The sequence below is a fragment of the Gavia stellata genome, chromosome 5 (assembly GCF_030936135.1).
Source record: "Gavia stellata isolate bGavSte3 chromosome 5, bGavSte3.hap2, whole genome shotgun sequence".
NCBI lineage: Eukaryota > Metazoa > Chordata > Aves > Gaviiformes > Gaviidae > Gavia > Gavia stellata.
Window position 1 is genome coordinate 51,173,974 of NC_082598.1, and position 24,764 is coordinate 51,198,737.

The 24,764-nt window shown below is 39.1% G+C and overlaps 1 protein-coding gene across 1 annotated transcript in view; it reads left to right on the plus strand.

The window, feature by feature from the left end:
- The window catches only part of MMRN1 (multimerin 1), a 45,111-nt gene extending 20,804 nt beyond the window's left edge, over nucleotides 1–24,307 (plus strand). Inside the window, exons 4-8 of the mRNA XM_059818133.1 lie at nucleotides 4,302–4,400; nucleotides 8,455–8,628; nucleotides 13,592–15,571; nucleotides 22,606–22,752; nucleotides 23,886–24,307. Coding sequence (XP_059674116.1) covers nucleotides 4,302–4,400; nucleotides 8,455–8,628; nucleotides 13,592–15,571; nucleotides 22,606–22,752; nucleotides 23,886–24,307 — 2,822 coding nt within the window. The remainder of the gene's footprint in view (nucleotides 1–4,301; nucleotides 4,401–8,454; nucleotides 8,629–13,591; nucleotides 15,572–22,605; nucleotides 22,753–23,885) is intronic.
- The last annotated feature ends 457 nt before the right edge of the window (nucleotides 24,308–24,764 follow it).

Below are 24,764 nucleotides of genomic sequence, written 5' to 3' on the forward strand. Positions count from 1 at the left end.
AATAAGAATAAAGGAAAATGTTGTCAAGTGTTACAGGAGCGGGTTTGAAATTACATCTCCTGGGTTCTATTTTCAAACCTCTTCTGGCTTGCTGAATAACTTGGGGAAGTCACTTATAATCTGCATACCCAAGTTTACCCATCTAGAAAATTGAGATGACATTTATCTCACAGGGGCACTGGGATATTTAATTAATTAATGCGTGTAGAAGTATTTAAAGAGATTGGGATGAAAGGTGTTATGTCAGAAAGGCTCTTCTTCCCTGCGTCTGGAATCCTGCCTCCCATGAGGAGCAGACCACCAGCACAAGCCCTGCCTGTATTATTCAATTCCCATGAAGGGATGTCAGCTAATGAACTTGAACAGTTGGGAGCCCAATAGCCCTGTCTTCAGGCACTCCATTTTTACAGCAGCAGGGGAGATACAATATAAGCTCTGACTGGGGCGCTCTGGAGTCGCTGAGCCCTCCGCTTGGCCTCTCTGCACTTGATCTGCTCAACAACAGAACTGTTATTGAAGGGTTTCTGTGCCAAGGGAACTGGGGTATTCTGACAATATGTTTTAGATCCTGGGAAGGCACTGTTAGTGTGATGTGGGTTGCTTGTAGCAAATGCTAATTCAAAATGCCTTCTGGTTTAGCTTCTCGCTCAAACCAAGTGAAATCATACATGACTATTTCAGTCTGACAGTCTAGGCAGGAGGAAACACTTGTCACCATCTGATAGTTATTACTAGACATCTGTAAACGATATTTGGTAGCCTCATTGTAGCTGCTTGGTTACAGATGCTTCTCAAGGTAACATAGTAGTGAGTGAGACAGAAGAGCGTCTGGGAAGCGGTATCTTCAGATCACTATTTCTAACTTTACCTCCTATGTGGCAACACATGACCAAATTGGATAAGACGTGGATCCTAGTCCAGCATGGACAATACAATTTTACAAGAAACTTTTTAAGAAGGGAAAAATGTAGATGTAATTTCTTAGAAGTCTCATGAAACAGTGCAGCATGGACAATTCAACAAATAAAACACCATTATTTTGATTTGGTAATATCAAATGCTTAACTGGGAGCAAAACTGCTAAAATGAAAGGGCTTGTAAGTTCTGAGTTGCAAAGTTCATGACATGTAATTTTTAGAAACAAAAGCTTTTCTTTAATTTTTCATCCTTAAGCTGGAGAAAACAGTGTGCATGTAGTAATGTCTGAGGGGAAGAAATCCCAGTTCGCTCGTGCACATGTGGTCCCTGAACACTATATTATGTGTCACAAATGATTTCAAGAACTGGTAGACGCATCTTCAAATGTAGATCATGCTGTGTTCTAATTCAGCTTTGCTGTGGGGTGGGGCTGAGGTGACTTAATATATATGAATTAATTTCCATCTGCCCTGGCTGCAGTTTAGAGCAAACAGCTGATTCTCAGAGTTGCTGACAGTGCCATAGCCATTGTTAGCGCTGAATCCTGTCGCAAGGTAGCAATGTCGTTTCTCCAGCAGATGGCTGTAAAATGTTCTGCACAGGAGCTGTCCTCTGCGTGGGGTGAGCTGCAGACAAAAGGTAGCAATTCACCTCGAAACACAGGGAATGTGAGGGAACTACCAAATTCCCCACAGGGATTCCCCTTCAGCCACTCCTGCTCCCTCAAGAATATATTGAGAGAAAAAGATCTAATTTCCATATTTTTCATATTGCCTGAAATAATTTTGCATGCTGTGTTTAAAAATACATGGGACAATAAATTATACATCTAGGCCAATATATTCAATGATAGGAGTCTAATGTTGGATTCCTACGTGTGTTACCTGATATTCAGAAGTGCTGAGGACCCTGAAGCTCCTTGAGGAACTAGAAGTGCTATTCATGGCTCAGTATTTTGAAATGCTGCTTTTTTTTTGGTGGTGTTGCTTTCTTGTTGTAAATGGCAGCTATAAGGTGGGTCTGGAAGTCTAATTTTCATTTTATATTTTATCTTTTCAGCTTAAACTGAGCATAGCATATCCAATTTTTAAAAGGTTTCAAATGCGAGTCATTTGATGGCTATTTCTAACCAAAGGAGTATATGTATTAGAGTTTCAGTCTGGTGCTCCCATCACAACTGCTGCTGTTCAGCATCTAGGATGAGGAATCTCATCTGTGGTACTAAGGAGCACATAAGACTTGGTCACCATATGATGTGTCAGAGTGGTTCCTTTGGAAAAGGACTGAGCTACACTGGAAGAATGATGTAGGAGAAGCTATATTGCCAGTGACTTCTCTGAACTTGTTTCACAAATGAAAACCCTGAATTTCTAATGCTACCTGAGTACTACCTTTCCCATACAGTGATGAAATTTAATAGCTGTACAAGATGAGGTATTGTCTCTGGGTGAGTTTTTTGTGTGTGTGTGCATCATTGGCTACAGTCCTTGCTGCTTTTAGCAGTGTAATGCACTATTGGCTTGCTCCATTACTGGTTTGCTCCAACAGAGTGAGATCTATGTCCTGGGTCTTACAGGGATTAAGTTATCTGAGCAGTTTAAAGCATTAGTAAAACAAGCGCACAGCAATAAATATATATCCTTGAAACTCTAAAAGTGAATAAAACTGTAAGGGTTTGGGTATTCCACGATGTGAGGCTGTGAGTGGGGCAGTTGATTTAATAGGAAGGATGAAAGATAAAATGGATAGTATAAAAAAAAAATCTGGTGTCTGTAGCACTATCAGTGGCAGTGAATATACTTAGAGGAACAGAAAGATCAGTAAATGAAAGACTAAAAGGACAACGATCAGCTGATCTTTATCACAGGCAAGTAACTGACTCCCTTGTCATAGATTATATCATCACATCACCACCTGATAAATCCTGTGTAATGAATTGGGCTGAACGCAAGTATTCAACTTCTGTCAATAACCATGCCACAGAAAGATAACAGAAGCTATTGAAATAATAATTATTTGAGAATTTTGTATTTCTTATCAGCCCATTTCAATAAATTCTATGAAACTTTCAGTCCACATGATAATTTCCTTTGAGTTCCTATCCTAATTATTACTTCCCCCCTAAATTAACAATCTGAAATACCTTATATTGTCCTTAAATGTAAGCTATGGATCCTCATATATACTGCCAGGAGGCTGATGAAACATAAGGAATTTCTTGATTCAGCATTTTATTCTGTTTCCTTGGAAACTCACATTATGGTCAGACTGGGTTTTAATATTTGAACTGGAAAATAATGTCACCATACCCAAGTTATTCTGCTTGTACTGTACTAAAGACTAGAAATCACATCAGTGCCACATAAGTGGCATTCCTTAGATGTGCTCCAGCTGGAACAACATCCACTTCAAAATGCTTCATGAACTGAGTAAGGATATAAAAATTGATATGAATTTACGCTAGCAAATTTACAACCTACTTTATACATATTTCATTTTTTTGAAGGATAATGAAATGAAAACAACACTGTTAAGCTCAATGGCTAGAGAAGTAAGTCAGGAAGGTGGAAATCTCAGTTCAGTTCCCAGATATGCTATCAGTTGTGAGTGAATGCACTTTACTTTTCTGGACCTCAGTCTCCCCAACTGTAATACTGAAATAATAATAGTGTTAGTCTAGATTTTTGCAAATTGCTTTGGGATCTTTGGGCTGAGATGTAAAATAAGCACGGAAAATCTCATCTGCCATGACCGGAGAAAATGTTTACAAACTTTTCACCTTTGTGAACTTTCTTAATGTGTGTACCAGTTGCAAATCTCAGATGATATTTGTTGCAATTTGGAATTTGATTATGTTTTGAAATGGTTTTTATTTTTTCAGTGCTGCAACAATGTAATATCACCATTGCCTTTAGTGGGAAGATTTCCATGGTTGAAGATTTGTGTAAACTGTCAAAAAAAAAAAAAAATCAGTTTCAACAAACCTGACTAATTTTGTAGCTATAAAAAAACCTAATTAATTTTACAACTGTCAGTCTCTGTGTTGTTTGTGTACTGCTGTTTTATGTTGATCTAAAATATTCCTCTAGAATTTTTAGCCTTGGAGATTTCAAAATTCTGTTCATTATAGGGCAAGTTTTGACATTTTACTATTAACACCAACTCCTGCCAATCTCAGGAAGCCCTCTATAAAGCCATTCACTGTCTTCATCAGTGTGGTCCCACACTGTTACAGATGGACTAAGAAGATAACAAGAGTCACTGCAGGTGATTAGGCTTTGGTAAAGTTGGTATAGAATAGAGAGAGAAAGCAATTGTTGTGGAATCCCAATTGTTATGTTCCATGTTTCATTCGCATCCTTTTCTTTTTCTCCCTCTTTTAGCTCAAGAACAACAATCACTTATACACAGCAACCAGGCTGAAAGCAGCAGAACTGTCAGTGAGAGGACACCAGAAACTCCTCAGGACCCCAGTGGGCCAGGTCAGCTGTTATAATTACTATCCCCTCTAGCCCAGTCACTGACCACGTGACTCACTAAGATAACTGCAAAAACAATTTGAGAAAAATCCCTGCCTGCTGAAGGGACCTGTATGAACCATTAGAGTTTCTAACACTCATGGTTCAGCAGTATGCTTCTCTGATAAAGCAGGCAGAAAAAACTGAATTTAAAGGTACCAGTAGCTTAGCATTTATAAAGTGTCTTGTGACTAAACTAAAACCAGGAAAGTCATTCTGCATAGAAGTATTTAAACAATTATATTACTGAGAAAAATAGATGAATTAACAGAAAAAAAGAAAAAAAAAAAAAAAAGAAAAAACCACAACCAGAAAAACCCAAAAACAAATCTAAGAGTAGTATAGGCCAGCATTGGTCATAAAAAGAAAATGTAGTGATGTTAATTATATTATCTGAATACATGATTATTGTCATATATTTTCTTATAAAAATTGGTGCTTTATTCAAAATCAGTACAGTGATGTTTCAGACTTTAGCAAGGGCAGCTTAGGTGTGTTTTAACTACTCCATCTAGGATGATCAAATAGCTAAGCAACACAGTTTACAGCTTTATAGCACAGATGTTTGAGATTGTTTCTTATTACACTATTCAATTGCTCACTACTGTGTTTACTTCAACCTATTTAGACCGTAAGGTTTTGGAACATAATGTCAGTGTTTTCTTGCAAGGGTATGTACAGACCTCAGCATTGTAAGAGCTAGTTAGTAACAATAATGCCTTTATTCAAATAGTGATATACATTGAGAACTTACCTTAGGTGACTGCTGCATGAAAAGCTTCTCCATCTCTTAGTCTCTAGAATTGTTGGGTGTGCTCACTTCCCTTTATATTTATTTTCCATTACCATTCGTATGATTTAAAGTTTACCAGCACAAATGTTCCAGAAAATTCATTTCATAGTTGTCTGTGTAAGTATTCACGGGAATGGAATTTTATTCATGCCAGGCATGTTTGCACACTCACTAAACTGGGAGCCGGAACAATCATGGTTTATCAGATCATTCCAATTAACCATGAATTCAAATACTAAGTATTCACTATAAAGAAACATGAAAAGGTATCCATGATTTAGAGATATTCAAGTAGTTGACAGACTATACTATATTCCAGTCTGTACCACCTGAAGACATATATACCTTTGAGGGTATAGAGATGTTCATAATGCGGAATTATTTAGAAAATCTGTGTACTCAGAGAACTGCCAACAATCAGCATATCGTGTTTAAGTAACAGCAAAAGAATTATGTGAAACATGCTTGAATAAGGAAGTTGTTAGAAAAAATGATTCTCTGCTTTTGATATACTCCCCAGCAGTGAGTGAGACTGCATTTGTCAGGTAAATTTTTGGTGGCAAATTATATGCAAGCTATTTGGCAGCATTCTCTACATACCAGTCAAATGAGCTTGTAGTTTACATGGTGAGGAGCCAGAAGGACAAGATGTGAAAGACAGTGTAGAGGAGGCATGTTCCTTGAACTTTCTTACTACCTCCCTTCTCTTTTGAACCTTTTGATGTTTTGGTTACGGATGTCCACACTGGCTTTTTATATAATCATCAGCTGTTTCACACTATGGTGTTATTGTCACTCAGACAGTTGGCCTATATCCGAAAAAAAATGTATGGAACCAAATAATAAGGCAAGTTATGTTCTCATGTCTGTATGCTGCAGTTATGAATATACTGTTCTGTTGATGGGATATTCATGTATGCTCAGAAAACAGGATGTCAGTATCCAGACTGCCACAGGGTTTTATGGAGACAGCACACACGTGTGTGCTTATGTCCATGTATGTGTTTTACTTCAAATCATAACAGACAAACAGAAAAGTTAGAAAGCATAGGCGGGAGAGGGGAAGTCTGCATCTGGCATGGAGATATAGAAAGGTATTTTCAAATGGGAGTTAGAAAGGAGAAGGCTGTTGCCCCTTGGTGATATTGTGTGAGCAACCAAATTTCCCAGGACTGGAGGGAGGAGAATGTCATCTAGTAAAGCAGACAGGACCTGTATGAAAGAGTAAGCTTGATCAATAGAGCATTAAAAAATGCCACTTCTCTTAGTAGGAATTCTACTCTGAAAAATAACTCTGAAATTGGAATCTCAGAGCTCCATGTTAATTGCTTTTCAGTTATTTTAAAATCAAATGGGGTCAGTTTAGAAGGTGATACCTGTTCTGCCTGCCAACCCTGCAAACCTGACCTGGGGCCAGGGCGGACTGCCCAGGTCTGTCATTCTGTCAGCAGCTGCCAGGACTTTACAAGCCAGATTCTGTTTCCAGTTCCCGCTATGCAGCCAAGCCACTTACAAACCTCACTTCCAGGTTCATCTATGCAGCTTATCTTCCCCCTTCAGTAGGAACTGATAGAAACTGAACTGAAGACAGCATTGCACCCTGCAGGTTGGTTATCAGTTTGGGTGACTATGCATGAGACAGTAATGAATTCAAATCACTTTCTCATAGTAACAATTCAACCAGAAGCAGAAGTATCCAGACCTGTCTGTCACAGAGTAGTATTATGATGAAGAGTATTCAGACAAAAAAGATCTGTTAGTGGCTTGTCTCCACAGTGCCGTTGGGGAGAATTGCCAGACTCTAAACTTAGGTGGTTGAGTTATAAACACAATTTTGTGTCTCTCTAAGTAGCCACCATGGGCAAAGTAAACAGCTGGAGATGCTAACATCCTAACCTAAACCAGCCAGCCTTAATTCACCAGGCTCTGCTTATTATGAATTTTACAACCAACATGCCTCTACAGGAGAGCATTCCCATGGGTGTTGGCATGCTTCATCTGCACTGATAGGGTGCATTTAGTGAATTTTCTGGATTTTCCCAAATGCTATTGAGTTAGATATGATACACTTATTTTTTACAGAGTAGAGTTTTGAAGAATAATAGCCTAGTCAGAAGAACATGCCCTTTTACATACAATTTGCTTTTTTTTGTTGTAGTCTTTAGGTCCCTGTGCTTCTACATGATTTCTGATAGTAACTGTTTACTGCCATGGGAATAGACACTGATGCCATAATGAAAAGTGACATAAGATCAATAACAATACTTTAAATTTGCACTAATAAATATTTGTATGTACTGCTAAAGAACCTCTTGCATAGCGGTTTATTAAGTCATAGTATGGCCTGGATCATGTAGGGCAGTACATCATGTATCTAAGGTAGGCCACACAGGCTGAATTGTTGAAGGAACTGAAAAGATTTTGTAGCTTTGCTTACAGGAATTAGAACATTTAATTTTATCAGCATCTTCTGAAATTCCCAGACTATGTCTCTTTCCTGTCAGCTGTGAAACTCAGATGGCTAGCTGAAGTCATGTGGAGTCTTAATTTGCAAGACCAAGGCCTCCTTCACCACTACCTATCTTAAAAGCATCCAGCTAGGCCTCTTTATACCTGAAGAGACAAATGTCAGGAACAATTTGGGCAGGTTTTAAAAAAAACTTGACTTCACAGGTTGGGCATCTTTTCTTAATGATAGACTAACGAGTATTCCAAAGTCATTTATCTATTAGCTGTTTTTCTGCCTTGCTGCTATGTTGAACAAGTCTTTATTTTGACCCCAACACTGAAAAGGTGATGTATTCCTTCAGACACAAGCCTTGCAAATTCATGAATTTATGTTATAAATGGTAAGTAAAAATCAATGCTTTTGTGATTGTGTTAAAGGAGATACACTAAATGAGTTAACTGAATACCCTGTAGGGTGCTAGGTGGAAGAAGAATGCTATTATGCCAATTAAAATATGCTAACCATTTAAAATACTCTTGTAGAATTATAAATACTTTATAATGGATACAGATGCTTCAGTAATAAGTTACTGCTATGCTGCTGAATGTCACTAATACACGATACATGACAAAAAATAAAGATTCACCCAAGACTAAAAATTCAGAAACTTTTCACCTCGCTTCCAGCTAATGTGTCTCAAGTAAATTACACTTTCTTCCCCCCCACCAATGTTTAAACACTACTTTCTTTTTTTCTCATTTTGTTCTCTGACCAAGCACTCACACAAAAAATGAATGAGAAGATTAGCAGCCAGGCGATGAAACTGACTTTTCTACAGAAGAAGGTTGACAACATTGCTGCTGCAATGAATGATGTGAGCAAGATGCTTTCTTCTCTGGAAGGCAAAATCAATGAAGATAAGGGCAGAGACCTCCAATCTTTTCTAAAAGGTAAGAAAAATAAATTAATGTAATCACTCACTCAAAAGTGCCAGAAAAAAAAAGTGCTGAAAACATTCATAGACTATCCTATTCTATTGTGGAACATTTATAGGGAGAACTCTTTTTTAGTTTTATTTCATAACAGAGGGTTTTCTTTATTTTGACATTTGTTATGGTGTCTTTTATAGGGACAAAAAAAATTATGTTCTTGGGTACTACATCGTCAACATGGTAACTTAAGTCACTATCAAGGCATTTTCATCTACTTAGGGCTTCTGCAAATATTCTTTTATCTGTTTTTTGTTTATCTGACAGCTGCTAAAGGACGTAGTTACTTGCTTCGCTACCAAGGCTAAGTAATATTCTTTAATACATAATTCACTTGTGCAGGGGAAAAGTATAAGTAATTCTGTGGTGGTTGTATTTATAACATAGCAAATGTGCTTCTGAATAATTTGCTTCTGATCATATTAGGCTACCTTTGATAAACTTCTGTACTCTTTTCTGGTAGATGAGAAAGATATGGCCAGGGATCAGGAGGTTGGGCAGACCCTCGCCAGCAGAATTATGCATCCTTTCTTTGTGAATCCTGCAGCAAGATCTGTTTGTTACCCAACGGCAAATGGAGCTTAACAAACAGATTGGGACTGAAGCTTTAATTTCCTTGATGTGCAATTGTTTTCTCATTTTTTGGGAATTTTCCCCAAACTGTTTGTATTACACATTCTAGAATCCAGAGGACTCTTATTGTTTAAAAATAGAATGAGGGAACTGGAGCTCCTTACCTTGAGATAAAACTAAATGAAACAATAAGTGCTTTCCTACCTCCCTCAAATTTACTGAGTGTGGCCCCATTCCTTGTATTTTCAGTCCTCCTCTGCCTCCTGAGTTGCTTGTGCCACATGCTAGATGGCTCTCTTGTACCCTGGATGAAGTTTATCCCACCTCTCGCTCAGTGACCTGCTTTCACCTCTCCACATATTGCTAGATGGCATTCTTGACCCTTGGGCATATATTTAATTTGCCTTTGAATAGTTCCCATTTCCTTTCTGCTTTCTCTTCATTCTTTTTTATATTCCATTCATTTTAGCTGTCATTTTCATGCTATTCCAAGAGGTCTTTTGCTGCATCCTGTGCTCCTGCTTCTCCATTCCCTATCTATATTTAAGGGTCCAAGTCCTAATTAAAATGTGCAGTACAAAAAAAACCCCATTATTTCACACTTCTCTGCAAATGTGTTTCAAGCCTTTATTTTTTTTATCTGTTGTGGTCTGTATTATACCTGCTTAGATGAAATCTCCAGTTGCTGGCCCTTTTTTGATTTATGTTCTCAATTTATCTCCTAATCAAGTAGCTCTAATGAAAATGCTGCTATCAACTACCTTTGTTGACTCTAATTATGGGCACTCCAATACAGGTTATTCTTGGCCTGTACATAAGTAAACAGCAGGAATGAGGGGAGGAAGGGAGAGAGAACAAGATTAGTGTTTCTGTTGGCTTCTATATGTGATGTCAAAGGGCAACTGCAGTTTCTGTCCAGGGAATATCTGTCAGTCATATTCCAAGTGGGCAAAGAGCATCCTAAAGTAGTAGGACCTGGAAGGAGTTTCCATGCTATCCTCTAACTTGGTACAGATGTGCAGTATAGGCACATCAGACTTGCTAAAAATTACTCTTAGAAGGTCACCTGAAGTGAAACACAACTTTACCCACTACCACTGCCATCCTGAAGCAATGTGCCTTCGAAGCACAGTTAAGTCTGTAGTTGCTTCATGCTATTCAGACTTCTTCCTTCTTCCCCTGCTTTTCCATTTTCTTCCCATGGTACCCAGGTCCTTTGCTCATATCCATTAATCACCTTTTTTCTTATCACAGAAATTCTAATGGCTGCCCAGCTTTGTATCAGGGTTTTTTAGGAGTGAGGTCTGTTTCTGTGAACAAATAATTCAATACAGTTTACAAAGCCTTTATTTCTTGGTTTAATCTGTAAATAGACTTTGGTCCCACAAACATGTCGTCTGTTGATACAGGGCAATACTCACTGGAGTAACTGATATGCTCCTCTAATTTGATCAGTGAAACCTGCTGTGCATTTTTTAAGTTGTTTTCAGTAGTCAGGAGACTGTTCCTACTTTTTACTTAGCGAAAATAATTTGGTGTGCTCCCTTTAATTTAAGAAACTCTGCTTACTTGCTATTCTTTCTTACTCCTTTCACTCCACATCAAGCCTTTTTACAGACTCCTTTCCTCTTCATTATTAAAACGTACACTCCTTTAAAACTGGACTCAGCAATGGAGTGTTAATCACTTCCAAGTCAGAAATGTCATTTACAGCTGGATATATAACCTTAACTCAGTCTCTTGTGTACATACATTTGTTTTGCACATTATTCTTCAAATAATTGAAACTGCAAAGGGAGTATATGTTGACACAAAATAATTACACACTTTGGATTTCAGCCAGGGAGTTAAAATTAAAATTTATAATCTCATAAAAAGTGCAAGGGATCTTCAATGTTCACAGGTAGTTTGGACCTTTCTATTTCAAAAGGAGCAACAGAGAAATTGAGTTACATCCATGAATGTACTTGTGTATTCTCAGCTCAAGCTTAAGAATATACCCAGTCGTCACCTATAACACAAGTTTGTGCCAGGTCTTTCTGTGGAGAAGCATGGTCCCACAGCCTCTGGTGAAATTTGGAACAGCACTTGTTACCAGGTACCTAGTTGTCCTAGCCAGCAAATAAGGGAGAGAAACCTAAAGCTGTCTGTTTTATCAGGTTCCACCCCCTTGATAATAAGAACACCTGAAAATGGGAGCTGAGTTCAATACAACACCTGTGATCCAACTGAATAGAGTAGGAATGGGGGAGAGTGAGGATGGCAGTTGCTTGACTGCCACAGAAAGAAAAGGCCAGTATAGATCCTGTGGGAGACCTCTCGCAGTAGGACAGTCTGTTATTAAGATTTGCTGTTGAGATGAAGAAATTTAATTAATTCCTCACAGAAGATGTAGAGTAACCTTGTTTCTTTCCACAGCTGTTAAGCTTTTCTTCACAGCTCATTGTGTCTCTTAAAGCACAGAATGTTTTTCAGCATGATAGAGTAACCTGACCAAATCATCAGTTACAATGGTTTCTCTACATGTCAGTTATTTTACTCTGCATTCATATCTTGGTTCTTCCTCTCAGCTGCCAGGACATCCTCATTCTCGGGTATCTTATCTTATGGTTTTTGCTTTACTGAAGTTCACTGACAAAAGCTCTGTGCGTAAGTGTGCATGTTCATGTGCACATTCATGTGTATACATCTGTCTAGTAATTTACCTGCTGTTCAGGTACTAAAAAGTAAAATAATAAAGGCAATCTCAGCATTATCACTTTGTTGTTTTTTATACTTTGTGTAAAAATTGCTGCAACATCTGTCACCACAGTTGACAGTAATTGAGTTTATTGCTTAGGAAACTTCATGCTCTATTTCTGAATGCCTCTTTTCTAGGCTACCAAACTTATTGCATCTACCTATTATATCCTGCCTTGAAAAACAATACTATCGGAACAAGTGACAGATTTCTCCCCTAAGCATCAGAGGTGTTTACTGTCCATTTTACCAGACATAATGAAGACCGAGACTCATTTGTAGTTCATAAAAAGCAAATATTACCAACTACTTTATCTCTGTTTCCAGCTGGCAACACGCACAATTCAGATGTATCTTCTGAATAGAAAAAGCCTTGTGCTTCTCTCTAGCTTGCTGAACAAAACAATTTTTATTTGGAATCCTTTTGCACCCCTGGAGCCCAAAGTTGCATTGGGTTTCATCAGTCTTTTTTCCTGCCATTTTGCTGCTTTTGCTGAGAATGTACTTTCAAATAAGGTTTCAGAACATGCCTTGCTGTTTTAGAGATGAAGCAATAAAATCCAGGCTATAGAAGTAATTGAGAGGAAAATAGAGTAAGGTAAAAGAAGAATTTCTGACTTTATCAATACTGTTTTAATCAGAGAACCGATGGTCATCAAGGCATTGTAGATGTTGAAGGGTTTAACCATTATATTGCAAGCTGGCTGCAAGCTTTCCTAGAGTTTAGAAAAAATGTGTGAAGAATGCTTCAGTGCTTTAGTTGCACGTAGGGGTTACCTTTGGAGAAAAAAATTTTAAAAAGCCTTCTAATCTCCAGAGCAGAACTCCTGCTCTAATTAATTTGAATATGTTATGCAGCACTCTTGATGAACACTATTTTATGACTGTCTTAACCCATCTAAGGCTATAGGGGAGACATATTTTGATGTTATTCACAAGAGTTGAATTACCACACATTCACCTCTGCCTAGTGCCTTTCAGCATCAGTATTCCTAGGAGCTATTTAAAGAGATGTAGTATGCAAGACTAAAGGTTTGTACCTTTAAAATGTCTCCCTTTTGCAGCAGTGGCCAGGTTACTAACTTCAAATATTCAATAAGGCTATTATTTTTATTTTGCCTCTTTCTCACTATAGTGTGTTGTATGATCAGTTACCACATATGATGGAATAGCAAGGTAATCATCTCTGCTTTCACTTCTTCTTGACCATAATGTTGATAAAGCAGGTGTTTTTTCTATACTTTCCCAGTGGAGAAAGGACATGTCATTTTCTTATAAGCAACCCACAAAAACACACAGATCTCCTCATTTCAGTGCTCAGAAATAGCTTAGCTAGGGAGATCAAAGTTGATACCACATATACAGAATCTGAGTTTGCCCTTTCAAAATAATAGCAAAACTCCCACTGATTTCAGTAAAAACAGGGATGGGCCTTCAAACACTATTAGCCATCCTCTACATTTCTCAGCTTTAAATTTTGCTCTGTGGGTAGGTAAATTGGGGTGGGGATGTGTGTGTTTCACTTCTGTACAGCACCATGTTTGCTCACATTGTATTAGGTTTTTTTCCACAATTGGTTTGACTGTTTCCATATTTCTCCTTTTTCCCAAAGGTCTCAAGTCCAGAAGTATTAATGAGTTAGTCAAAGACATTGTCAGAGAACAGTTCAAAGTATTTCAAGGTGAAATGCAAGAGAGCATGGCTCAAATTTTCAAGACTGTGTCTAGTTTGTCAGAGGATCTTGAAAATACAAAAGATTTAGTCAAGCATCTCAATGAAACCCAACAAAAATTTGCTCAGGAGAAAGACAGTGGGCCAACAAAGCTTGACATTCTGGAGCTAAAGAGTCATATAGTGCAGATGAAAGAGGAAATGACCCTCACTTGTGACAAACCTATGAAAGCTTTACAGGAAAAACAGAAATCCTTGGAAGATAACTTGGAACATCAACAGTCAAGAAGTGTCATTTATTATGAATCTTTAAATAGGACACTTACTGAAATGAAAGATGCTCATGAACAACTCTTATCAGCTGAACAGTCTTCAAGCCAAAACATCCCTTCAGCAGATAAAGTCACAGACTACAATGTTACAGAGTATATGTTCACACTGCATGAGAAAGTAACGAAACAAGGCATGATGGTGCTGCAAATCTATGATGACTTAAGAGTCCAGGATAGCAAGATCAGCAATCTCAGTATTGCACTGGAAATTCAGAGAGACTTTGTTCTGGGAGTCTGTGATGACATGTTGTCAGAGAGCAGAAGGGATTTTGAAACAGAGCTGGCAGCAACCCAAGAGAATGTGCTTGTCCTAAACAAAAGTCTCTCTGACCTGGTCCTTCCATTGGACAATAAGATGGACAAAATGAATGAGCAAATTAATGATTTGTGCTATGATATGGAGATCCTGCAACCCTTGATTGAACAAGGGGTACCTTTTAGTCTGACTTCAGAGTATGAACAACAAATTCAAGCTGAAGCAATCAATGAGAAGCTTGAAAACCTCACGACTGTCATTAACAGAATGAGTTCTGCAATTAAAGAGCTTTCCAAAACTCAGGAAGGACTTAAAAATGAATCTCAGACTTATCAGGAACTGTTTCAGAGAAGTGCTAATGAATGCTCCATGGAAATAGAAGATGGATTAAATAAGACCATGATAGTAATAAACAACGCTATTGATTCTATTCAAGATAACTATGTACTGAAAGATACGCTACGTGCTCTAAGAAATGAGACTGAAGTCTGCTGTGGTAGAGCTGAGAAACTGGACAGCCTCTTGGCTTTCATTCCCCAGTTCCAACAGTTGAACGAATCCCTCTGGACACTGCTCATTGGCAAGAAATATGAATTAACTTCGCTAGTAGCTCCATCCCTTTCTGATCTTCCATACGAGGAGTCTGACAAAAGTATCCTCCACAACTTCAGAAGATTTTTTTATATTTTAAATGAAACATCATCAAAAGTGGACAGTCAACAACAAGATATCAGCCGCCTGGAAGAAAAACTATTTGACTCTGTGGAGGAATCAAAGGACCATGAGGTTCGCCTTCTGAGTGTGGAGTCCAAAATTTCCAAGTTTTTGGCAAACAACTGTGTCTCACTGAAGAAAAACAAAGCTGCCTTGACAGAGAAAGAACAAGTGGTCTCACTTCAGCTCCAGACACTGAGTTCCAGGATCAAGGCCCTGGAAGCCAAGTCAATCCGCTTCTCAAACAGCATTCCACTTCTGAACAAGACTGCTCATGAGGCCTGGGGGCTGTGTCAGGATACCAACATCAGCATCCAAAAAGTGAATGCGAGTATACCTGTGCTAATTAAACTTGCTCAGCCAGATATTCCCCTGCTGCAGAGAGGTCTCAAAGAGCTCATTGAATCTGTGCTTGAAATAAAAGCAGGAAGTATCTTGACAAATTTAACCCAGCACGTTGACATATCGGTGGCAAGTGCAATGAACAACATCACCAAACTTCAGAAGCAAGTGAAACCAGTTATAAAGAAACCAGCTCCAGCAAAAAAAGGGGCAGCAAACATCACCATGAGCCTGGCAAGCCGAAGTCAGAGAAACACAGATAATACTATAGATTCAGGTAATGCATTTTACTCTACTAAAAATGTGGGTGTTTGTAATAAAGTCATATGTAACCATTGTGATGAACTGAGGTGGAAGAACTTGACTGAGGGTGAATAAAAAGTCCAAAGAATGCCATAAAGAGTGTTTCAGAGGAACTTGCTTACAAGAGGATTTATTTCTCTTATCAGGAGATTCTGCACTAAGGCATCTAGAAGCTCCATTTAACTTTCCTTAATAAATTCACATCTGATGAGTTTAAGATATATGTGCATGCATACACACTCACCTGAGAACCTGACCTTTCAAACATAACTGGCAATTTAGACAAAATCTAAACTACAAGAATTTTGTGCCTGCATCTCAATTAGCAATTTCAGTTAAAAAAAAAAAAAAGCAAGCTGGGAGAGAAATCTGGGGTTGCATCAGTACTTTGCAGTGTCAGTGGGGATGAAAATTACCAAAAACCTGAAGCAAGTATATACACCAGATGACTGTAATGAGGCTTTTGCCAGCTCCTTCAGTACTTCATTGAGATTATTAATGCAGTTACAATTACAACACTGTGTTCTTGCAGAACCAGGAGCCTAGCCAATAAAGTAGGTTTGACTTGAGTCCATCTGGAGAACAGCTTGGCTGAGTAGGAGCTGCCGTTCTTAAAAAGGACATTTTTGAGTGTGATATGCTTCTGAACTTAAATTCAAACATCATTGTATGAAATGAATTCATATGGATGAATTCACAGAAATACAAACTCTGAGTTATGACTTTTGGAATCAGACTTGAGTGAAAATCAATAGCACAAGCTAATGTTTTATGGAAATATAATTTCTGGGAAAATACAGAAAATGAAGAGTGGTTAAATGATTAGAAATATTCAGAGGACTCTAATTCACATTAAAATAAATGAGACAGATTCTTAAATGCCAGATATATGTCCAGATATTTTTGAAGACCCAGACCTAACAGTTCTCTGTAAAGCGTTCTTAAACTTATGAACATTTCTGAAATATTTGGTCCCTATTGTAAGCAGATGTTAGGGGTAGTAAGAGCTGCCACTCCTGTTCATGTGCTAAGACCATGGGCAATCTCCATTTCCTTCTCCCTCTCCACTCCTCTTCCCTCCCTTTCCCTGCCTCCCTTCTTCATCTCCTCCTGTCCTAGGTCCAGCACTTTTCATTAATCAATGGAAAGGTTCCTTTTTAGAGCCTCAATCCCATGAGTAGCTTGGCTTCTGCTGAAAGCCATCCCCACTGAAGGATTTCAGTCCTTGGTTATCTTTTCAGTTAGAGAGGACACACAACTATTCCAACAGGTAGTGACACTTAAAAATGCACTGAGATTTGCCAAATTCTTACTACAAAGTAATTTGATTATTTTCGTATTAGAAATGGAAATTCTTTCTCAGTCATTTCTGTTTTCTGCCTGTTCCTGCCACTGCACAGGATGGAAATTCAAAACCCTTGTTCACAATTAAAACTAAGGGAAAATGAGATGTGATGCCTTTGATCCTTCCTGAGTCTTCTGCTTTGTTGTAAAATGTCACTAATGTTACCTGCTCTGTTTTTTACTCCACATTAATGAATTAATATCTTTCCTATTTATTATTTATCTCATGCTGAACTTTAACAAATAGTTGCTTGCTGTACATTGGATGTATGCTCGCTCTTACAGAAAGTACATATCTTTGCAGATGTTGAAAAGCCCTATTTTTAAGCAAGGTTTCTATACAGCAATGTTAATGCAGACTTTTCCATCAGAGTTTTGCTCTCAATGGTATTTCATGCCTAGCAAAGTCATACATTACATTTCTGTAAGTTAAAGAAGTAAGACCATTATCCTAATTAACAAGTATCCATCTTCTGCCTGGGTAGATTTTACTTCTCCAGGAAAGCTTTTTCTCTCTAAGGTCCAGGAGACCTTCTAGAGATATGTGCCGACTCTACTAAAGTTTCTAGAAGAAATCCTAAGGCATAATTGGTTAATTATAAAATGTATTTGATCTTAGATAGTCTTTTTCAATTTAAAAAGACTAGAATAAAATTCTAGCAAGAGGTGAATGACAATTCTCATTGATTCCAACATGTTCTATATTTGATCCTACTCTAACAGATTGGGATTTTCATTGGCTTTAATATGTTCAGGATTTGGCCCTGAGGTAATACTTTCCTCAGCTGTCGTTTGAAATCAACGGGGAAACAATGGGAGTTTGCATTACGTATGCAGGAATGTACAGGTTTGGAGACTTCCCAGGTTGTGGAATGAACAAAAGAAAATGTTTATGTCAGCTAGAGGCTGCAATATGTGTATGAGGGATGAAAAATCTCCTACCTGATACTAACTGTAGTGGCAACCTGGGGTGAATAAAAAAGTGATGGTCTTAAGACAGGTAGCTAACATACAGGAGATGACAACCTTTAAAGAAAAAATATACCGTAAACTCTTCATTAATCTTGGGTATGGATTATATCTGGTCCTACCTTCCAATGCACTGTTCTACCGCAGAAACGTGTAATGCAGTGCAAGGGCAGCTTAGCTCAGTTCCCGTTTTCCTGTTGCCATTTAGTGCTGCGTCTGTTCTCTAGAGAACCCAGAGGCTGCTGTGCTTTTCAAAGGTGAATGCGCTCCCTTGTTCCATGTCTTTTATTAGTTGTGGTTTTGCTTTATTCAGATTATGCCACCCTCCTATCAACATGAATAACTGAGAGTGCAGCTGTATTACTTATATATTTAAAACAGTGCATCCATGTGGGAAAGGGGTAATTTCTTTTCATTCTTGTTTATTCTATGTCTTCTGATTTTGTTTTCACATTATTTCTCTCTCCTAACAGAAATGCAAGTTTCCTTTGTCACTTTGTCAGTCAAGCCTGCAGTGAAATTAACCGATCTAAATGTTTTGCATCTTGTGTTTTAATTGCACAAGTTTGATGGTTATTCTAGCTCAGTTTGATGACATATACTTCAGTTTTGTATATTTATTCTTTAGACTAACGGGCAGATAGAACTGTTTTGTGGCTTTTAATTTAGTGACCCTGAAATCACCACACTGGAAGTATTAGATACCTCTCCTTAACAGAGAAGCAGAGTTGCTGGAGTCCAAGTAGCTCAGAGCAGTCTTGACAGTCTGCCCCCACCCAAAACTGGAGAGCACAGCTGAGGCACCTCTCCTTCTTACTGTTTGCCCAAGAGCACTGCAGGTGAATCTTTGTGCTTTTTTTGCACCACAAACACCCTACACAGCACTTATACCTGGATTCCCTGTCAAGGCCCTGAGTGCCTTAATTGCCCTGGGCATCCTGACCTAGTCCCCACACTGTACAGCCTGCCCATGGGCCTGGGATCCTTGTTTCAGGGATCCAAAATCCCAGGCCTTTTCAGTCATGCTGGACTGTGACTAACCCTGGCTGCCACGATCAACCTGCCATGCTCTGCTTGTCACCTGTCCAGGTGAGGCACCAGCCCTGCTGTCAGTTCCTGGCTGCTGGTCCCAGTGGGGCTGCCTCTCTCCCGCTGGTCCCTGGCACTCCGCCCATCTAGGCTACTGGGGATGCTCATAGCTTTCATCACTGTCAGACTGAGAGCGCTAAGCCAGAGGTGGTTAATAATTGTAGACTGACAACCAGTCTGCCCCTGTGTGAGCAGGGTGGTTTAGTAGATTCCCAGGCTTTTCCAATCTCCCAGGGCTTCCTGAGAGACAGTTACTGATAATTAAATATTGAGAAAATGTTGGTGATTTACTTCCTGTTCAGCCATTTCCAAACTGAACCACTGGAGTCACTTCTTTCCATAAGATGACCATTTAATTACTAAATATTTGATTTGCTTCTAAAACAACACCCCAGTAGATACTAACAGAGCTTCATTATTTGTTTGAAGATTTGTTTGTACAGCATTGGCAGTCTATTTCCCAAAAGGGCTTCTGGCTGCTTGCCCTCCCGAAGAGTAGCAAAACTCAGCATTAACTGGCTGTCGTCACTCCTACCGTATTGAGTGTAAATAGCAACTGCATTTGGTTTATTCTCTGCTTTTTAATAGCTGCAATTTAAGCCTTTAATTTATTAAGTCTCGCTCTTTTACTCATCTACACTACTAAGTTGTGAAAGGTTAATTAAAAATAGGATACGTACTATAGCAGGAAATCCTTTCCTAATCTGAACCTTTTGGCATCTTTACCCCAAGCAGAGAATATAGACATAGTGTCTCAGGATGCCCTTCAGCAAGGAAAAAGAAAAAGTACTGGATGGTGGGGCAGCCTCGACCAGAAATGACAGCAAAACCATGCTATTGTAAGACCACATGGAAGTTATACAGAGATTACCAGCTCAGTGGAGATCTAGGGCATTTGCCTCTTATTCTGAAAATCCTAACTTGACTCAAACCTCTTCACAGCTTCTCCTAGTTCTAGCAAATGGAGCAGGGTCCCCAGCTGCTGTTAAGCAATGCTGCACCTGGAGAGTTACTTTATTGTAGGTAAAGCTATGTGTGAATTTGTTTTAACTCCAAGGTTAAGTTCAGGCAAAATCATCCCTCAGCAGACTGTTAAAACACCAGTTTTAATCTCATTATCATTTCCTTTTTGTGATCTTTTTCCTGTTTCTTGGATTTACTTCTTGTTTATGATAAGCAGAGGCCAATTAGCAGAGAGGCTGCTGTGTTCTTACACAAAGCTTTTGTATTTTGGGAATATGATACAGTCAGCACAATCAGCTGTTTTCCTTCCTTTTCTGCTTTCCTTTCACACTTGGTAAATATGTGGATGTTTGGTAAATATGAGTGAAACGTTGTGGATGCTTGGTAAATATGAGTGAAAAATAACTTCAATTAAGTGTGCAGCAAAACTATTATCCGAGAAGAAAAACATTATTTCCTCATGTCCAGTTGCCTGTGCCGTGACCCCAGTCATGACAGTCCTAAATTGCTTTATTTCTGGCATTATGGGATGGATGTTATTTTCTGTGAAAAGAATTACTGTTGTGTTTTTGAGTCCATATGCTCCATCAGTGCAAATTCAAGTGGCACTGCACAACGTGCTTTAGCATTCTGCTCACTGAACTAAGATTTCTCATGGAAATAGCTTGCCTTATTGCAGCAGTCTGTGAAATGACTGGATGAGAATCTGAACATAACTATGGGCATTACTGAAATATCTATTTGAGGATCCAGTTCAACATTTCCCCGGCAATAAGTAGACCCTTTTATGAAAGGCTTCCCACCTACCAATCTAGATTTACCATCACAAGACTGCGTGGAGTGCTCCTTCCAGAGCTCTGCTGGTAGTTCCTGGCAAAGAAAAGGTTCATTTTCTAAAACATCTCACTTTTGTTTGACCAAAGCAAGAGAAAGGAAAAACATATGGTTGGCAATGCTTTGTGTTCCGAATTTTTCATAGCAATATTTAATTTTTAATGCGGCCTGATCGTTCTTCCCACCAAACTGATATGACAACATTTTATACAATTATACTCAGTAGTTACTGTCTCAGAGCTCAGCAGCACTGGACAGACAGATTTCTCTGTATCAGCTGGGTGTGATCTGGCCAGCTCACACGTAGTCAGGAAGAGATGCAAGGACATCCTCAGTAAGGGTGCTCTGCGAAACCACCTGTTTGGTATAATTTGTGTTGTTTGCAATACAAAACTTTTACAACAGTCTTGGTAAATATCCTGGAATTGAGTTCTTTATGGTCAAGGACAAGTACTGGAAGTGGTTTGGGTAGCATTTAAGATCTTTCATCACCAATAGCCAGACTCTCCTGCAGTGGTTGTGACACATCTGGGTGAGTAGTGTCATAGACAGCACAGTCCAACCTGTGCAGCAGCTGTACAAAATCTGTGTTTTGGTACATCCAAGGATAAGCTGGCTCTGTCTGAAAAGAGCAACCTTCTGTGCCTGCACTAGTGAAACTGAACCAAAGCACAGATTTGCCTGAACCAGTAGGAAAATAACTATTTCTTTTGTCTCACCAAAATAAGGAAATAAAATTGGATACATTAGTATTGTCTCTTCCAAGTTTTGCTGTTTCTTTCTGAAGGACTCCTGCAGTATGGTCAGCTCCAAGCCTCTAGGCACATTGCCATTCTTAGTAAAGATTAATTAGCTGATCCAACGTATTTCTTTAATCACATGATTGCAGACCAACTGTTTTTCACTTGTGTCTTGGTTTGCTGTAGTGTCTGAGGGCTACCATACAAGAAGGGAAGAAAGAGGCTGAGCCAGCTGTGTGGGACTCAGCACAAAAGTTCCACTGCCACTGTGACCAGCTGGAAGAGGGAAGTGAGCAGCTGGTGCTGAGTGGACTGCAGGTCTCCGTGTCAGGCTGTGGCATGGAAGGGTGGATTCTCAGCCTCCCCCCATCTCCCTGTGGGAATAAGTATCCTCCAGACTGAATCTGCCCTGAAAATCACGCGTAGGGCCACCCTGCCTTAGATTGTTATGGAAGGGCTTGTGGAGGGAACAGCAGAAGGAGAATTTCCTAATGCCTGGCTGTAGCCAGGCTTTGCTGGCTTTAAACTTACATTGCAGGGAGAGAGGATGGACTTGATGATCTTACAGGTCTTTTCCAACCTTAGTGATTCTGTGATTCTGAGATCATTAAATTAAGGAGGACAGGAGGGAAGAAATGAGCAAAGAAAGGTTGGTGTTTGTTGACAGGGGTCTCTTGGACTGTACAATCACAGCTGTTGAGATATCTCAATCTTTAATGGTTCTCATAATGTTTATTGAGTGAGATGCTCCAAAGAAGTTAGATTTGTAATGTCTTTCATCTTATTACATGTACTTGACCCTCTGAGACAAGCAGAACTCAGGTAATTCCGAATATCTTGGAGGCTAGCTGAGGGTATGTTATGTTCAGGCAAAGAGGGAGGCTGGACTAGCAAACGGTCTGAACAGCCTGGACAGGATCTGAAGTTGGCCTTCACACAGAACCTCAGCAGAAATTCCACCAGCTTTATGAATTGACAAAGAGGCCTTCCAAAATACTGAAAACTTGGGAAGTGTCACTGTAATGACATTGCAACTGAGGTTGTTGGTTTTCCTTCTTCTCTGTCACAGGGCAGTATTCAGCTTGTGTCAGTTCCCCGTGCCAGAATGGAGGAACCTGTATCAACGACAGACAGAGTTTTATTTGTGCTTGTCGCCACCCCTTTGGAGGAGTCAACTGCAGTACTAAGCTGGTGAACGACAATTCTCTGAGTGTCGGCAAGTAAAGTATTTAGTAGTGCAATATGCTAGCAGTATGGGCCTCTGCCCCAGGGCCTAATTAGAGAGCACTTGCTGGCCAAAGGTCTCACATTTCACTTTAATGAGTGCCAACTCAAGTAGTAGTGTCCTGTGTTTTGGTGCTGAAGACATCAGTCCCCGTGGGTGACTCATGATCTCTTTCTTTAATATGAGCAGACAATGGGATTAAATTGGGCTGGGACCAGCTGTAATAGCTGGAAAGCTCCCTGCTGAATTGTGCAGAGTGGGAGGGTGTGCAATAGATGTATTTGAACATGATATCACGGAATTCGAAGGGGGAGGTAAAATCACATCACTGGGGAATACTAGCTTCAGCACGGCCACAAATGCTCTATCAATACCAGTAGCTACCACGATGTGTGGGAATATGGCATCAAGGAGTCATTTTAGGCATGCCTCTGATTTTTGTCAGCAAAGGGTGCAGCCCTTGAAAGATATTTCAAAAAAGAAAAGTGGAAACTGTGCTTATTCAGTCCAGAAAACAGATAAATAATTTACATCCAGGCCATGTTGAATGTGAATTTTATGCAGTTTTCAGCAGCCATTTGGCTGATTCTCACTCATGACAGAATATGAAAAGTGAATAAAATAATTTGTACAGTGGCAGGGAATCATAGTGTGCAGGCTCAGCTTGAAGAGGAAAACATATACTTTTATTCCCTCATTTAACTTCAGGAGTGCTAAACCTCTTCAGCATTTGTCTAAGATTTGTGGAGAAAATTCTTGGCTTCAGCACACACAGATGTAAAACAAAAGGGATCCTGGGGTGGGAAAAACTTTGGGTGTGGGGAGGTGGAAGAAAGAAAAGAAAAATAACAGCTCCCTTAATGATAATGTAGTATAGACAAACATTAAGTTCCCTTGCTGTTTCTAGAATTACTCTTTTGTGGATAGACCTAGCACTAATTATGAAGAAAATTACTTTTTATACAATACAGAAAAACTCTGTGTTTATGCAGAAATACTATGTTTTGGTTGCTCAAGCTACTGGATGATGTGACTTCAGAAAAGCTGCTTTTGATCTTCTGGCTGGTCTGAGTTGCCTTTCTACAATGTAACATTACTTGAAATTGTTCTTCATTCCTTTCCAGATTTTTCAAAAGGATCATACAGATATGCACCTATGGTGGCCTTTTTTGCCTCTCATACGTACGGAATGACAACTCCAGGACCCATCAGATTTAACAATCTGGATGTCAACTATGGAGCTTCATTTGCCCCAGCAACTGGGAAGTTCCATGTTCCATATCTGGGGGTCTATGTTTTTGAGTATACCATTGAATCCTTTAGTCCACGTGCCTCTGGCTATCTGGTTATTGATGGAATAGACAAACTCACTTTTCAGGCTGAAAATATTAATAGTAACAAGTACACCGACAGAGTAATTACTGGAAATGCCTTATTAGAGTTAAATTATGGTCAAGAAGTCTGGCTCAGACTGGCAACTGGCTCTATACCAGCCAAGTATCCACCAGTAACTACATTTAGTGGTTACTTGTTGTATCGTACCTAAGTCAGTCATAAATGTAAACAGTTACCATCAAATGAAGCAACCTGCATGTGAATTTATCTTTGCCTTTAAATACTTTGTTTCTTTAACAGCAGTAAGTTTCTCAAAGTAACCAATGAGATGGCGTTTGAAGTGCTGATTCTCCAAGAAGCTGCTTGGTTGTAGCCAGGTGCACATCTACAAAGAGAGTCCACAGGTTGGAGATGGGGGAAAAATAAGCATCTTATATAAGCATGACTGGGAAGCACAAATCTAATTATGTTCTACATTTACGTTGCATAAACATACTTACACAAGGTTGCTGAGAATCAGTTCTCAATACAAATCAAAGCTGGTTTTGATTATTCCTTTACAACCTGAGTGCATACCAAAGCTGATAGATAGATTCTGATGACTCAGATGCTGGGTTACTACTTAGCTCATTGTATCAAGTGAGAATCATGTGTATATATTCTGTTTG